Genomic DNA, 18332 nt, shown 5'->3' with positions numbered 1-18332 from the left:
GTGTCAACATTTTGAAAATGTATGCTTACACGCTAACTTACTTACTAACTATTACAATCTACTTCTTTTTGTTTTTATTTGTTCTTATAATATTGGTATATTATACTGTTATTTTTCATTTGTAAATTATCTAAATATTGAAAACAGAAAAATGTATAAATTTAAGACATGAGATATGAACTCTTGTCTCCTCCACAAGCATCAGGCTTTTGGAGACAAACTTTTTCCTTTATTACTCATGTATTGTAAACTATGTATGTTCTGTTTGGAAATAATAAATAAATCATCATCAAATCAAATCAAATCTTAATTGCTAAAAAAAAAATAAAAAAGATAAATAACTGAAATTAACATATATAAAATTATAAATTATTAAATAGACATATAAATAGAAAAAAGTGCCTGCAACACACGTATCTAGCTCTAAAGGTGAGCTTCCAGGCTACTTAGCCAATCTTGGGCCTCACTGTTAGGGGGCATACCTCTGCAACGTGTTTGATGTTTTGTACCTGTCCACACTCGCAGAGTGGTGTATCTACAATTTTCGAATTATTGTAAACGAAATTACAATTTCCCTGCTCTGTTCTGATCCGGTTTTGAGCGGTCCACAACACGAGTTCAAATCCTGGGCCTCTCTGATTCGGATCATTGACGATGAGGCGATTAACCACATTTTCATCTCTCCAAATTTTCTTCCACAAATCCTCCGGATTATCTGTTGTGCTGTCGATAGACCAAATAGTGCGAAAGTCATTTGCCCTACACTACCAGCTTGTTCCGGCTAGCTTACTGATTATATTGCTTCTTGTTTTTATTTTGTTTTTTACTCCTTCTAAATGTTGTTTGAAGGTCAAAGTCCTGTCTAACTTTAATTCCAGGTATTTCGGAGAGCCTTCTCATTGTATATTAACTCCCTGAGCCTCTAAGTTCAGTTTTCGTTAGGTCGAGGAAACCCGCCTCTGATTTTATTTTCTTCTGAAATCCGTTTTCTACATGCGTGACAAAACTTGCTCACAACAACTTTTTCCTGATCTGAAACCTGCTTGTTCCTTCGGTAGATTCTCTTCGGTTTGTGTTTTGAACTCTTGTTAACAGTACTCTTTCAAACAATTTATATACCACTGATAATAATGACATCGGTTTATAATTCTTTGGGTCATTAGTAACAATCTATATAATATATAAAATTCTCGTGTCACAGTGTTTGTAACAAAACTTCTCCGAAACGGCTAGACCGATTCTTATGAATTTTTGTGTGTATATTCAGTAGATCTGACAATAGGACGTTAACTATTTTTCATACCCCTAAGTGATAAGGGTGGTCCACCCCAATTTTTTTTAATTTAATATGATTATCGATAGTATCAATAGTTATGAAAAATTACACCGTAGATCTATCTACGGTGCCATTTTTCATACCACAGGGATACGGCTGATTGTTTGTCTAATACATGACCATGTCTAATACATATATACCCGGGAAACGCCGGGTCGGGACAGCTTGCATAATTTGCCACCCTCCATTAATTTCGAATTTTTAAGCGGCATTCGTTTTGAGAAAATCGCAACTTTCAGAGACAGAGACAAATTTTTAATAGATCAAAATTGTATAAAGCCGGTGTCAGATGCTGTTTAATTTGTACTTACCGAATACCATCGGTGGTAATACCACCCGCCTATTGCGCCGGCTCCAAACACCGCCGCTCCTCCAGCCACCATCTTCCAGTTCACATATTTTAACATTGTACTGAAAAATTATAGAATTATACTGACGTCAAATATTAAATAAAAATCAAAATCACACAAAATGATTAATACATAATCAATATTTACCTTAACGACAATTTGATGCCACAGTAACATCATACAAGTTTTTTCAGTCAGAAGTAAAAATTAAAGAGGATATCTTATGAAACTAAAAAAGAACCGTATACATTTAACTAGTTTTTCAAATTAAATATAATCCCATGTACGTCCAAATACGAAAATGAAAAAAGTTTATAGCACACATTAAATCCTTACAGACAAGATAGCTTACCATATGGAAAGAAAACGACGAAGCTACGCAGGGCCGTATTTAGGAGGGGACAACAGGGGGCTGTTGCCCCGGGCGCTGATTATTAGAGGGCGGCTAAATTTTATTATATTGCATTAAATTTGTATTATATTATAATAAGGCGTTTTTTTTGTTGCCCCAGGGTGACAAATTCCTAAATACGGCCCTGAACCTACGACTGTACTTGAATATTGGTTAAACACTATAGATGTAAAAATAAGTGAAAATTATGATTTAAAGGCTGGTTTTTACAAAGACAAAATACCAACGACACAATATTACAACTAGAAAATTACCTAGAATCCTACCAACAGTATCAAGATTTGTCAAAAACATATCAAGACTCTCAAAAACTAACTTTGGGCTTAATTATCCACGCATACTGGTTAGGCATTAACCAAACATCATTAAAAGAAAATCACAAATTGGTACTTCTTATAACTATAGAGTAAATTGTCTGTTTTTAGATTACTTGCGCAACAAATAGATTTTAGAGATCCGTATGAAAAAAATCGATGCTATACAAAAATCGTTTGATGACAATAAATCAATTTGATTGGAAATGCGCTTAATTTCGTTGAAAGATCTAAGCAAAATATTCCACAGAAGGCTGTGGAAACCGCGACAAGAGATCATGTAAATCTCAACGGTATAATAAATTCCAAGTAAGTTGAAACGTTACTGAACAGTGTACATTGCAAATTAAATGCATAATATTGTTGTACAAAATTTGTGTACATATTTAAACAGTTTTACAAATATTGTGTTGTAAAAAAATAGACTAAAGAGCATATTCAATTTTATCACTTTTTTTATAATAATTCCTCTAGACCTGTGACCTCTCCGTCCCCTCGTTGCTTTGATTCCATTATACCTATACTCTACTGTACTAGTCCTCTTGTATAAAATCACTTTCAAATAAACGCTTTGATGCTTATTTGTAAATACAGAACGTCAATTTAATACTTTCTAACTTTGCTGGTTTATACTGTGCTTGGTTTGGACTGTACTGGCTTGAAAATACTAACTATCGATTTGCATCGAAGCGTTTTTTCGAAAGTGATTTTATCACTTTCAGATTTAAAAATTCCTGTAAACCTGTGACCTCCCCGTCTCTACTATGCCCCGACCCCACTGTACTATTTTTTTTGGGGCGGTGATTACGAATTTAATATCAGTTCTCAATTTTAATCATCCGGAAAGAACTTCCGGAAAAAAAAAAAAAAGTTGAATTTGTGTAAACTTAAAGTCAAAAGTGGTAATTGGGCACAAAACTTAATAGTATCATTCTGCATAGATATACATAAAATTGTTTTAATGATTTGATAAATTTGTTTTAAAGATTTTAGGTGTTTTTGTTAAAATATACGCAATGTGCGAAAACACGGTTTTCCAGCAATTAAAAAAAAACTGTAGTGCCGAATTTTTCACCCGCTTAATATGTTATGGATACATATGAGTTCCAACTACTGGCAAATTTTCAACCCAAAAGTTTTAAAATTACGGCTAAAAACCCCAAAAAACAAAAAAACTTGGACCCCCCTAGGGGGGTGGGAAATGGGTATAGTTTAAATTTGACACAACTGTCGTGTGCGGGCATACCAAATAATTATTTCTTATACGTTTCAACTCGATCCGACTCTTTTTCTCGAAATTATAGCCAATAAAAGTTCTAACTTAAAAACTCGTACGGTTTTTTTTTTTGTTTTTTCAAATTTCGTCTGTGAAGACTTAAACTTTTTCAACTTTTACCCCCTCAAAGTACAAACTAGATAAAATTTGTGATTTATAGAATTGCTATTCGAAGGAATTGGTCTAGTATTAAAAAAGTTACAGTGTATACAGCGAAAAAAAAAGCCCACATCAGAGTAAAACCAATACCTTCTCGCTTTGCATCGAAGCTAAAAGTATTTTTATTAAAAATATGTATCAAACATATTTGGAAGTGTATGGTATTAAAGTTTTAGTAATAAAATTTGTCTGTGATACACTGATAATTAGGAAAACACATAGTTGTAAAATAATATTTTTATCAAAACTTTATTCATTAGTTTGTGAAAATATGTTCTTTTTATTAAATAAACTAACATATTTATACTCTTAAAGTCATGAATAATATGTTATACTTTCATAAGGGACATGTTACATTGATAAAAAAAAAATCTCTTGTATTTAATTATATTTTCTATATTATCAAATTCTTTTTAAGACATTACATATAATACGGCTGTAATAAATAAATCTATAATAATATAAATAATTTAGGGATACATAACTATACTTACATAAAATAAATTAAGTATAAAATACATATAATTATTAATATTATTAGCATTTTATTGAGGAGGAAGAAGAGGGAGGGGTAAATGAATAAACGCTTTCTACTACAAATTGCACTAATGATCAGTATTAGGCCATTTAGAGAGCGCCTAAATAGAGGAAAAACACTTAATAACTTATTTTTACATTTAAAAATCAAGCAATACTCATCAAGAAGAGGAAAAACTTAATTTGATTGAATTCCCTACACTTTACCTAAAAAGATTTGTCTTTTTTTTAATTATTTTTATTATTTAAATTTAGGTACGTTATTTTATAAAAATCAAGTTTCTCATCTTCATGACAAGTACACTTAACGCACACACAAACATATAAAGTATCACATAATGAATGTATGACAAACATAAATTTAAAAAATAAAATTTTAACTGCAAGAGTCAGTACCTAATGCATTTTATGGGAAATGTGCGTTATCTAATAGGCACAAAATCAAACTTACACTTATAATGTGAATTAGCCTAAAATGTATGTACAAAATGCAAAGTGATTATATTTAAAATTTACATAAGCTAGGTACGTACTTTCATCGTTTCGTACACGACATAAATTATTATTATTACATTATAATTATAATTATTACTATACCTTTTACACCTAAATTGATGAGCGTTGGTATCGTTTATGAAAGTTTATAATCAAAAGTAAGTACATCAAATAATCGACAAACGGGGTGGTATTAATTTTTTTAAATTAAATTATATAACGGGTTGCGGGGTAGCCACAAATACATAGGATGTATTTTTTTAAAATTTATTATTTTTATAGTGTTGTTTTATTTTTATTTTTTTGTAATGGATAATATTAACCATCATGGCTTTTCTTGACAAGATGAGGCATATCATTAACATATTTCACGTAGGATACGATATTTTACTATGCCATCATTTTCCGGGGAGTCATCCATTTCTTCATGTAATAACAGAACATCGTGCTGACGTATATTAATATGAGCAACATGCACGTGATGCCCAAAGCGAGTACGGACGTTTTGGTCGGGCACGGTTCCACGATGGTGATTGTCTTGTCTAAAAACGCACATAAGTAAAACAATTTCAATTATTACCCGATCTGTATTAATCACAACGTTGAATTGTATACTTAGAGCAACGAATTGAACTTATTGCATAGGGACGGAAAATGGGAGAGGGGCTAAGAGGGACTTAAGCTTTAGGGCCCAGCAAGTCTTAGAAGCCCAGCCCTGGGACCATCGGAGTCTATTATTCCGGTTTTGACTATAGTAAATGTCTATATAATATGGAGATTGAACAATAATTTATAAAGAAAAGAAGGTTCATAACCTTCTGTACTCCTCTATAATAGGATTTCCGGATAGGGGAACCTGTATGTTCTACACAGATCTAGGGCTTCATTTTGTGCGCGTGTGGCGATAAGTTCTACAGCGATTAACTTAATAAACCCAAATCGTAGTGATCGACGACAACTTTACCTTTGTTGAAGTCGGTGGACGAAGGCTCGTTGCTCTTCAAGAACTGCGATTGTTTCTCGTCGCCAAAGTCCAACACGAGTATCTCTTGACTTATCTGCGTCATGTCTTCGCTGTTTTCGGACGTCTCGTTGTTGGGAGTGCCCACTGACCTCTTGCGCCGACCCCAGGACTCGATGGAATCCCTACCCCATTCGCAAACGGCCTGCGCGAAAAAGTCACACAATCAGACCAGTAGTTTATTAATGAAGTCAACGAGGACTGCAAGTCGAGTGTCTTAGCGAGTACACGATTATACTGTTATCGTTAATAACGCTGTTGATATAGTTTTGGGCATTACCGGTTCGCACGGGCCCAGGCAGTACTTGACGTTGCACTGGAATATCACGCCGTACGACTCTGTGAACCGGAACGCTTCGTAAATCGATTGCAGGGCGTTGCCTTCGGGCGAAAATCCGGGAAAGATGGTCGGATCGACGGGGCACCCTTCGTCGTCGATGATCTGGAACGTGCTCTTCGAGTCCTTGGCCATGGCCACGCAACTCCTGGCGAATATACCGTATGGCGCTGGAAAAAACAAAAACCGTACAAATATCGTCGTCACCTGCAGCTGTTAAGTAAGTAGTCGACCGTTGGAAAATAACAGATAATCTGTGTGCGTCTGGAGCAAATGAGATGTCCGTAGCGCAATAAGGATGCACTCGGCACGAAGGAGAAGAAACCCGTGTAGTGCGTGTATACTCACTGTCTTCGGGTATTTCAATCCTGAAAGTCAGTTTGTCGCCGATGCGCACCGTCTCCACTTCCCTGGCCCTGGAATCCAATATGCGAATCCTGGGAGGTGGTGCTTCCGGCGCGGAAGTGATGCTTATCATTTCCGGGTCCCTGTTTAAGTCGGACACAAAAAAACGACATTGTAAAAACATGTAATCGCCTGTGTAACAATAATTATCTGTACCTAATATTCGTTGTGTTACATTTAAGGTACATTTAATTACTCATCAAGGTATATTAGTATGTTAGTTAGCCGTTAAGCTAAAACGGACGCGCTCGGCGTGTAAGTAATTAGCAGAAGGTAGCCATGAAAACGGGTTAACCGTATAAAGGTCCATAAAACGGTTCCACGTAGGTAACTATACACGAGTTCTTAAATAGAACGCGAATCACTAATTTCCTGGAGCCTCACGGTAAACACCGTAGACTGTACGGTATGGAGGATATGCATTTAATTTAATAGTGGCACGTTACGGTAGTCTAGTTTCAGTTAATTTGGCAGTCGCCATTTTGAAAGTAATAATAAAGTTTATTGAAGTCGAATAGCTTTCGCTAAAAGTAGAATGCTTTTGAAAACAAAACTTTTATGCACAAAAATAACGAATGTCCAATTATGTGTTTAAAAATAATGTACACTTTTTTACTACTGATTAGGATAACCAGCATGAGGTTGTCTCTAAGTGTACATACTACAAAAAAACTACTGCTATTACCTGATAGGCATCATTCCAAATGTTATGTTCTTCGAGGACATGTCGTAGGTACATTTGACTTTGTAAATTTTGTCGGCTTTCGTCATGACCACGCTATGATGTTGTAGGACAACCGTGTTAGAGAACACTCCGGTCTGGAACAAATAACATACCAGTTAAATTTCATTAAGTACAAAAATAACTCCTTATACAGTACCTATATAATTTCATACATTTTAGAGATGTGTGTTATATTTTTTTCTAAAAGTATCGAGCTTATAAAAATAATAATAACAATAGGAGTTAAAACAAAATGTCAAAAAAGTGTAAAATGTTATGAGTTAGAGTAGCATCTATTGTTTTTTTTTTTTTAATATCAACTACTTTGAAAAATAACAGCTATTTTGCAATATTACACATGTCTAATATTTTTAATAATTATTATTTTGTTCTTGGCTGTCTACTACTTGTGGTTGTCGATACTTACCACTGATTGGGTGTTGCAGTCTTGTCCTGCCATAGTCAAGTCCAACCGGAATTGATCGCTGTTCAACACGTCAATGTTACACGTTTCCGACCTGCCTAGCGCGTAGATTCTGCCATTAAACGGTTTGTTGGTGCGCACTTGAACGGCTATTTTAGTGTCTTTGCAATGGACAGACACTGGAAACAAGTATAATAAATAATAATTATCCAATCGTGACCGTTTATAATCGTTTTAAAAGGCGACTTAAATCCAGTAAGACGGCGAATAGTGAGTTACAATAGAAACTTATAATTTATAAATATATATTATATAATGTTGCGTCGCGGGTCAACTGGAATTTTAAATGCGAAAAATCTCCATTTTTGACCGCATGATATAACTGTTTAGCAGTTTTTGAAAAACTGTTTTATATTGTTTATAATTCTGTGAATTTGTAATTGTTGAAAATGTTACAGTTACGCGGATGTACATAGTATACTGGCGGAGAAATGAAAACGTTCAGGGTCGTGAAATAATATTGAACGCGACTTCATTTTCAATTGATAATAATAATAATAATAATAAGGGGGAAAAATGAAATTGAGAAAAACACAATGCGATACGGGTTGAATGAAATTAGTATAACTGTCCCGGGATAATTTCACGGACGGCTGGAAATATTGTTACCATCCCGAGTAGTAAGTACTAAGTAGTATAATAAATGATCTGGTGAAGACTCGTTTTCCTTCTGTTATTGATAATTATAGTGTAATATAGTTAACATTATCGAGAGAAATCCGACCAAAAGCGAGTCGTTTAGGTTTTTTTTTTCATTTTCGGAAAACCATTAATCGACCGTCGGGGGTCAGGTCGAATTTCACTCGCGGTAACAAATTTGACAAGTACAAGTAACGATGCTTTGATTCTATTGCAGGTACATAATATTATAGCATAATATTGAACGTTGTGTAGACACATTTTATAAGACGCTGGCTGATGAGCGACGACACTTACCGTCATAGCACGTGCCGGTCTTGTCGCAGTTCAAGTCCGTTCTGGTCAGATTCAGAGACGGGTCGTCTGTGCTCTCAAACACAACTGGAAGCTGCTCGTGTGGTGGCGTGGTGGACTCTAAGCGGGCACAGACAACAAACATAGTATAGTCACAATATACGAGTAAAGAATATTTAAATGTAATGCCACTCACTCTCGCAGTAGTTCTCGTAGTAATTGCCTATTTTCTGACCGTCGTCGATGAGCGGACGTTCGGCGTTCAAATAAGTACTGGGACCGTCCGGCAAGGTCTTGTGGTCCAAATGGAACAGCTCGCAGTTGTACGCCGTCCCTGCGGGTGGACCTTTGTAGATGAACGACCGGCACAGGAATTCGTTTTCGATTTCGCACGCCAACCGACAAGCCGCTTCGCTAGTCACCTGATGAAAAAAAACACCAGCAAAGAGTTGAAACGTACATCCTCGTTTCGATATTACTTGTTCTTATAATTTTGTACATTTTATTTTTAAATGCTCTGAAAAAAAGTCGAATAACGTAGGCCTCTAGGGACGTGTAAAATGTTTTTTTTAAGGATTTGGAGGGGGCGCTCACCCCCGTCGCCCCCTCGGATCCGCGCCTGTTAGTAATTATAATATCTCATTAACGATGTTTCGATTAGTTTTAATCAAATAATATAATGACAACCTATTTTGGTTTTCTTAAAATACAATTATTACTTGACTATAACTTGATGTAAAAAAAAAAGCAATTTCGTTTACATATGGACGCAGTTACAGTGAAATTTATATAAAGTTATAAAATTAGTATTGTCACACTAGTATAATAGTATACCATTATCAAGTACATACCAGTATTATAATACAAAAGTTCACACACATTTTTTTATGGCATGGTTTTAAATTTTAAAGCCGATGGACATTTAAACCAAGTTAGACGGAAACCTCGGAAACATATTAATTGAGTTATTATAATAACTAGGTCTAAATATCTAATGGTCCCTTCGAGGTCGTTATGTTACCTGTAATTCTTTGTCATTGTAATAGTGTAAAGCCGCGTACTGCGCTACTTTGTCGTCGGCCACGCCAATTCTGGGCACTTGGAACACACGGTTTCCTTTGCAAGCTTGGTTACCTATAACATTCAAACAGAACTTGCAGTCAACATCTATTCTGTGACCAACTGCATTTTTGCAACCGTCTCAAATTCGGCTCACAAACTCACCTTTGATACAGAGATTTTCAAAATAGTCAACACCCTGTGCTTCGACAAACTGAACATACTGGCCAGTGGTTCTTCTGTCCGAATCGCTTAGATGGCACTGTAACGTCACGTAGTTGTATTCCACAGAACGACAGGTGAACCGGTGCTGTTAATAAATAATTATAAATGGAATTAATAAACCGATTCTATTTCTCATAATAGTTATAATATTTAAAAAACAAACTTAAATTAGATTTAAAATAACCGAATTAGAAATCCAGAGGAGACTTAATAATGCACTGCACTTACTTCGTTCAAACAGGCAGCGAGACAAGCTTCTTTCGTAGACGTATAGATTAATGCATTATCTAATCCACGGATCATTTTGTTTGGGACCCTTTCGAACGCCCAAGGCCTTAGACACACGTTATCTAAAAAAGTCACGAAACGTATTATATTACCGTTTACTGTTTAATTTATAAAAAGGAGGGATTAAAAGTACACGTGCCAGAACCTAAAATGTTAAACGTTTCGAGTAGAACTATTCGAAGACAATGACCTCTAGTTATTTTTTTTATTTCAATACTATTCTAGATACATTTTTTCAAACCAAACTAAATATATACATTGAAAAATGCAATCAATTATCGTTTTTATTTAGTTTTAAAATAGACGTTTTTCATTTTTGGTTATTGGTCAAAGTATGTATAATTATGAAATTATTCATGTTCAATTTAGAATTTAAATGATTGCTTTCCAATGTGTAATTTTTTCAAAACCGATTATTGCAGCCCAATTATAAATCAATTTTGCCAAACAGTGAATTATTGATAGGTTTGGTCTCCAAAAGTAATAGTTAACCGCTTGTAATCAAGTATTCCAATATTTTTTTCAAATAGTTTAAAAATTGAAAACCCCTACCGGCTAGTTTAAACATCCCAATTCTGATTTTTTGCATACATATTCAACTTCTCGTGTATTATATTCGAATTGGTAATTAAAAAAACTACCATAAATAACTTACCCGACCGTATTTGCATTTTCACCATGTAATACAGGTTAACAGAACGCTGCGGCGCCGCTGCCGGGTTGTTGGCCGTTGTTTCGTTTTGTAACTGGCACACGGTCTCTTGTATAGGCGTCAGTGGATTTAAAACAAAACTGCAAGTGTAGAAATCCAATTAGATTAAACAATATACTATACAGTTTAAGTAACCAAAGAAGCTATCTGCATCCGAACCTACACGGTTGGTGTTAATGTATTACCAATTGTGCCGTGGTGATTGAATATTTTTTCCTACGCCAATTGGAACAACCAGAAATAAATTTACCTCGTGAGCTAGATAACATGTATATGTGTGAATATATTGCAATTTTTTGCAATAGGGGGTTTTCATGTGTATGAGTTTATTGCGCCACTGATTTCCATAAGTGTTAAGGGTAACTAATTTTCACTGTGATCAACTTTTTATGTAATTTTTTTTTTTAATGTAGACACTTTTGGGTTTCCTGTTTTTCGTAGGTGAGTGTGGACGGTTTTGAAGATGTGAACAATAAAAATAATTACCTAAACGACGCTGCCTGACATTCCGGTTCTTCTCGACACCATCCCTGGCACTCGTAAAGCGTCAAATTCTTCACCGTGTAGTATGTAGTACCTTTGTAGTCCAGTTCGGTGAGTTTTTCAAATGCGGTGCGACCTAGAAAAATTTATTAAAATTATGATTAAAAAAAAAAAAAATTAAAAACACCCACAGTGTTAATTCTCTTATGTTTTGTCGGCGACACAATAAAAAATGTATCATAAATTCAACACTGATTTATGTCGTTTAAATTTTCTTACAAAAAATAATTATGTCCATATTTAATACCGCAGATGCGACGTCCGGTGTCTGGTAAAATTATTTTGCCGATAATTTAAGAAAGTGAATCAAATTTTTTTTTTTTTTTTATTCACATTGCCAGACGACAAAATTGTATTATACACGAGGGAGACTCGTAGCTATATAATTTTTGCAGCGTTTACTACAGAAGTAAAAAAAAAAAAAAAACGCTAGCCTTGTTAAACATATTGTATGCGAAGATCGAGTACCGGCGCCGCAATTGGTTTGTATATATATATTATTATTTAGAACTAAACTAATGCGGTGTCACCCGATGGGCAAATTATCCGTTTCCTTTTCGTCGAGAAAATTGGGTTGCCCGTAATTAACGTTGCCACGGGGCGGCGTCGGTGTTTTGACCCCGAAAATCGACAATACACGATTATTAGGCATAGTCTCCGACGAATCTAACTATATATATATAGATATATATCTGTATCTATATGTGTATTATTGCCGGTGGCTTGTTGTCTTCAAGCGCGGCGGTTGTTGCCCGTCTTTCAAAATGCATCGAATCGCAAATACCTACCGAGAGCCGTGACCAAGTTTGTATTTTTAATTGCCCAGAATAATTTGACACGGAAAAAAACACAAAAGTCATTGTTAAACACGGTAGGTACGCATGTATAATACACACAGGAAAATAAGATGTGTATAGTTAAAAAAAAAAAAAAATAAACAAGCAAAAGAAATGGAAACGAATTAGGTTTGCTTTACGCAAGTATGACCTTATATATATATATATATATATATATATACATCTTGGTTACACCCTGCTCCTCGGTGTTTCGGACGAGTAAATTATTCTTTTTTTTCCCTTTCGGAATTCGAAAACGATCGTGTTCGACCATCGAGGTAGTAAAAATACACGAGAGTCTTTTATGCATTTTCGATTTCCGCAATCATCGCCGATTATAGATGAGTTTTTTTTTTTAAAGTAATAAAGAAAAAAAAATGTATGAAACGATGTTCCGAGTTCAATAAACCAAACAAGTACAACTACTCAATTAAACCGATTGGAATATCTTATGTTAACTGTATTTGTTGACATTTAACAGCAAATAGTATAAGCTGGCGCAATTAAGGTCAAATTTTCGAAAGGACAATTTTTTGTGAGATATAATTTTGCTTTCAAATAAACATATTAGAATTATAACAGAAAATACGATTTGCAGCAATTAAAACTACTGAAAATATCAATAATTTTGAAGAGTCAACGGATATAATATTTGGGAGCAAAGCTGTCCCACCATTCCTCGCCTAGTTAAGCCTATATATGAATATAGTAACGGGTTCGTTGAATTGGATACTTTAAATCATTTGATATTTTTAAACGAACATAATTGAGGAAACTGAAGCAAAAAATTGATGTACGGGGGTTGATAATCAGTCAAGTTACACGATAGAACATAACACTCATAACCCTTTTGACAAACAAATATAGTAAGTATAATATACGGTCGTAAGTCATAATTGGAAATTTAGCGAGCAATTATTTTGACCTAAGTAGGTCGAATTTACCGTCTTGATTCTAGATATTAGTGTGAAATTTAGTAGTGCACGTTCTTATTTATTCATGTTAGCTTGAAAAATGTGTATATTATAACGGTTTCATAGTAATGAGTGTAATAGTGTATTTCGAGTTTACAATGAGGTAATTTGAATTTAATTAGAAGCGTTTATTTGAGTAGTAATAAAATAAATTACCTAAATAAAACAGTAATTTTAACCAACCTATTTATCTGACAACAAGGTTTTTATATTTCATTAACCGAATATGAAACGGTGAAATGATTTTTCGAATTTTCTGTTGATTATTTAACGACTGACATAATAAGGGGTCTATACTTATGTACCAGCTTTGGGTTAAATTTTATTCCACAATCATATTAATTTTAGCTTAGGCTAATTTTATTCGCATCATATTTTTGCCAAAGTCTAATTAATTTAAATATATTATAACGTATCACAAAATGTGTATGGTCTTGAAGGTGTAAAACCGTTCTGAAAAAACTATTCCTATTACTATTTATCCTTCCAATTTACTTTGTGAAAGTAACATTGCAATATATATTTTCCTACAGTTTTGTAGAAACGTCTTTACTCTTTTTATTTTAGGTCAAACTAAATGCTAAAATAATAACCTATATGCTACAAATTGCCATGCAGTTGACATGAAAAATGAATAATTATATAACTAAAAAACACCGAGTTGCTGAGACTGTCATTTTTAGCTTTAATAACTATCCATTTATTTAGAAGGATTTTTTTCAAACTATAACAGCCTTCAATAATACCGTTTTGTTAAAAAAAAATACTTTACCGGGAAAATAATTTTTGAGCTTTTTGAAAAGAAGGAAACTTAAACGCTGTGTTCTCTCCAGGACATGTTTCAAAAAATTTGAAATTATAATAAATATATATTTATTTTATGTTCAAAAAAACATACATGTTAATAATAATAGTGTAGTCTAAAAAATGTGTGATTTTCTCATCTAATATATCATTTATGAACTTAATTTTTATTGTAACCGTCTGACATTGATGCGCACGATTACCTATGTATGACATACGAAGACGTTTATAATACATTCTTTACAATGAATTCTCCAAAATAATTTTATAATAAACATGTACCTACCAAAGACTTCTGAAATCACTAGAAACTGTGCTGTCAGGGAAAAGTTTAAGGATTCCTGCGCGTAGGCGTTTTTTTCTCAGTTAAAAAAAATAACAAAATGGATATTTAACAAGGAAAAACTACTCAAATTAAACCGTTTACGGTGTGCACTATACACAGGGAAGAACAGTGTGTATAATAATAATATGTATGATGTATAATCGTTTCTACTACAACACCTCCAAAGAATTTTTTGTTTTTTTTTTGACATATTGGAAAACAAACACCATACCTATCTAAGACTACCGCTCAAAAACTAAATACCCGTGCAAAAACGGAGTACGTGATTCCATTATTCACACATGTGTCGGTATCCGTGTAGTCTGACAGCACTGATCCTGTGTGTGATCACGGGTGGCATGCTAATCACACGGATACGGGAAAACTACCGCGATTTAAGCACGAACACTGTTATTGTTAAAAAATAGAAAAAAAAATAATCTTGCACAATATCGAGTATAATTTTGTTTTGAACTTATATTATTCTCAACCGAAACTCCCAAACCACAATTTCTTCACCGGTCGGCTGTCGGGCTGTTAAAAAAAAAAAAAGAAATTGTCTACACATATATTTCAGCAAAATCCACAATGTAAAAGTCAAACATAGAACGATTTGGCGTGGAATACTCGAATAGCTTAACCTAGCCGTTAAATAATAAGTATCATAAGTAGATCGCCATTTAAATTAATTAAAACTCAGTGAGCCCAATTGGTTAATGCACCAAACATATAATACTATATAAATCACTCTAACGGCTAGCCAATAGGTATAAATATACACTCCCTCGTAGTCTCATCGCCTCCCTTGTAGTCTTAGGAATTCTTCCTATTTTACAAAATTAGCAATTTTTATTTTATTCAGTCGAACTTTTGTTATCGTCATTGAGGCCCCTACATCTGCTTATTTTCAACAAACCATTCTAGTTTTTCTGCAATCCATTTCTAATCATACCTACTTAACTAGTTATACCTACTTAAAAAATTTGAAATTAAAAAAAGTTTCATAAGTTTAAGATGACAAAAGTATGCATTTCTAGAGTGTTGTTTCCCGATATCGAATGGAAAGGTGTGAACTTTTTTAAACTTTTAGTTAAAATTAAAGCCAATTTTTTTGGTGTAAGACATCACTCCCCTCCCCCATTATATAAATTAGTAAAAGGAAAATTAGCACTTCTATCACAAGCGTTTTTGATACTTGTTGCGTAGAGGTACCAATCTGTACCAACCCGACTATAAGACAAGATCCGAGCAACGGACTTCAGAAAAAGAGCCGACTAATTGAGCGTTACGGCTTTGTTATTCTGGAATCTGATAATTATAATTGGTTAACAAAACGTTAGGGACAAGTAAGTATACATAGATTCACCGAATCTAATCGAACCGAAGTGACAACCTCAGAACAAATAGACGGTAGGAAATACGCGCATGCGGAAAATCTTATATATAACTATAGATGGTGTTTTTTTTTTTGTTAAGTAAATTAACAACAGAACGACATACCCGATGGTTTAAAAGGAAACAAAAAAAAAATCAAACAAAGCGTGCCTATAGAAGGAAATCAATCAAGCCTTTGGTGCTATTTGTTTACATGCATCAGCGGTTAACCGCTGTTAAGAGTTCGATTACCTCACTACGTTTTTTTTTTTTTTATCTTTCTTACTCGTCTTCGTTCAAAATCCATTCAAGAAGTAAAAAAAGGACGAATGAAAAAAGTGAATAATATATTTATATATACACCTGTGAATAAGTGTATGTTTGTACATATATATAATCCTATGTTTATCGGCGTTGACCAAAGCCTATACAATCGTATATTGCGGTAAAAGATATAGGCAACAGCGCGTTGACCGATACAAATTCGGAATATCTTTTTATTGGTGTATGGTTCGAAGAACTGACTGATCTGCTGGTATAGTGTCCGTCATCCAGCGACGGTTGTGTTTTGTTCTCTGAACACTAACTATATGTCTTTTCTGATACGGATGCATAGACCATCGAAATAAAAAGTAAAAATATATAATGTATATTTGTAGAATACAGATGTACATGTCAAATTGGCAATTGCTGTGTAACGTCACCGTGGAAATTTTACTCATCTCACCGTAGTCCGTACACATAGATCGTATAAAAAAATTATTTATATTATTATTTACTCCATTTGCCTAAAAAGCAATGACTTAAGTCGTTCGCACCACAGTTGGCACGCTCAAGAATTTTCAAGAAGGTGAAATGAGAATAATTATTGTTTTTTACCAACCCTGGGTAGGGGGACTCACCGTAGGAGTAAGTAAGCATTGACAATCAAAAGAAACGGTTCATAGAATAGGATAGATAAACAGGAAAATTTTAATTTAAATTTAATAATGAGAGAGTAGAGATGAAGAGAACTTGTTTGAGTAGAGAAATGTATTTTTCAAAGACCAGTTTTTCTAAGAGAATAACTTTGTAATTACTTAAAAAAATATCAACACAACTCAAGACTAGAAATATTTTAAAGTATTTTAGATTTAGACCGAAAGTTCTTTGAATAATTTAAATTGTAACTTTTGTACATTTTTTGGGATTTCATCGATATAAGTAAAGGCCAAACATTTTCACCGCCCAATGTGTTAATTTTAATTATGAGAATTAATTATTAAGCTTGAATAATTATTTACGAGTTTTTTAAATAGTGTTACTTCCTAATTAGATTAACTAAACTGTTAACAAGTCAGTAAAACAATGCATGTATTTTATTTTAATGGTTGTTAATTATTTTATGTTAACCCGGTTTACAACAACTCTAATGAGACTGCACTATTTTTGTCGTATGTTATTTTAAGTATATTATGAGTACATGTGAATTAATAACGGTATTTTATTCCAATTTAGTTAACCTTAAGCAAATCTAATAGATTATAAAGTGTTAGATTTTTTATTGTTACAGCAGTTTTGAAATGTAATCGACAGTGGTTATAATGAATCCTGGAAATTGTACTTTAAGCATGAAAGAACCAATGCAAAAATAGTTAGGCTACTTAGTATTATTATATTATTATGCTAAACGCTCTAAAAAAAACACTCCTCTTTTTTTTTTTATTAGCTATCTACACTATTTAAGAAGTTTTCGTACATTAAAAAAAACCTTTATTCCTCAGGTAAAAAAACTTCAACTCTCTGTTCATATACACCGCTAAACGTGAGACTGGCTCTTTTATGCATTCGAGACACAGAAATAATATGATGTACTAATTATTTTTGAAATGGTTTATATTTTATATTTTTGATGAGCACCGCCGCCGGTAATATTCGTTTACAGCAATTTTATCTCTAAAGTCGGCTTGCGGCTTCGCATTGTTTTTTTTTGTTTTTTTAATGGGTTTTCAGTAGGAAACGACGGATGAAAAGAATGTTATTTCACGAAAGCGGAGTAGGCGTACAACATTAAGGATTTAAGCAGTAAATGGATCATCTCAATCGGAGACCTTAATAATAACGGCAGCGTAAAAAAAAAAAAATAATGATAATAACTGCAATAGTCAAAAAATATAATAACCGAATCCACCCACCACTACTAGTGTGCTAGTAAAAGTAATAATAATAATAATAATATTATTATTATAATTGAAGCACCGTCTCTGCGTTAAAAAACCGTGCGATTGTTCCAAAATCGTGTTTGTTCTGAGAGGTAATCCCATTTCCCACACACCAAAAAGTACTTGTACATTATACTTATACAATATAATTCAAATGTACGCCGTTTGTGTATACATACATAACACTATATTAGGTGAACACATTTTG

General features: G+C 33.7%; 1 protein-coding gene across 1 annotated transcript in view; it reads right to left on the bottom strand.

The window, feature by feature from the left end:
* Positions 1 to 4263: 4263 nt before the first annotated feature.
* LOC126846749 (uncharacterized) overlaps positions 4264 to 18332 on the bottom strand; it is a 40010-nt gene continuing 25941 nt past the window's right edge. The window contains exons 3-15 of the mRNA XM_050586535.1: positions 11554 to 11686; positions 11011 to 11147; positions 10296 to 10417; positions 10008 to 10152; positions 9805 to 9917; positions 8980 to 9205; positions 8787 to 8903; positions 7794 to 7969; positions 7328 to 7461; positions 6586 to 6725; positions 6181 to 6407; positions 5844 to 6045; positions 4264 to 5421 (exon numbers count right to left, since the gene is read on the bottom strand). Of these exons, the coding sequence (XP_050442492.1) occupies positions 5270 to 5421; positions 5844 to 6045; positions 6181 to 6407; positions 6586 to 6725; positions 7328 to 7461; positions 7794 to 7969; positions 8787 to 8903; positions 8980 to 9205; positions 9805 to 9917; positions 10008 to 10152; positions 10296 to 10417; positions 11011 to 11147; positions 11554 to 11686 (2024 nt within the window). The 3' untranslated portion in view covers positions 4264 to 5269. The remainder of the gene's footprint in view (positions 5422 to 5843; positions 6046 to 6180; positions 6408 to 6585; positions 6726 to 7327; positions 7462 to 7793; positions 7970 to 8786; positions 8904 to 8979; positions 9206 to 9804; positions 9918 to 10007; positions 10153 to 10295; positions 10418 to 11010; positions 11148 to 11553; positions 11687 to 18332) is intronic.

The sequence above is a fragment of the Adelges cooleyi genome, unplaced genomic scaffold (assembly GCF_023614345.1).
Source record: "Adelges cooleyi isolate 19-005CV unplaced genomic scaffold, UGA_ACOO_1.1 ACOO_flye_CR_arks_rails_tigmint_CR_PRNA_9, whole genome shotgun sequence".
Classification (NCBI taxonomy): domain Eukaryota; kingdom Metazoa; phylum Arthropoda; class Insecta; order Hemiptera; family Adelgidae; genus Adelges; species Adelges cooleyi.
Note: the sequence above shows the minus strand (reverse complement) of the source record. Positions and strands in the feature narration are given on the sequence as shown.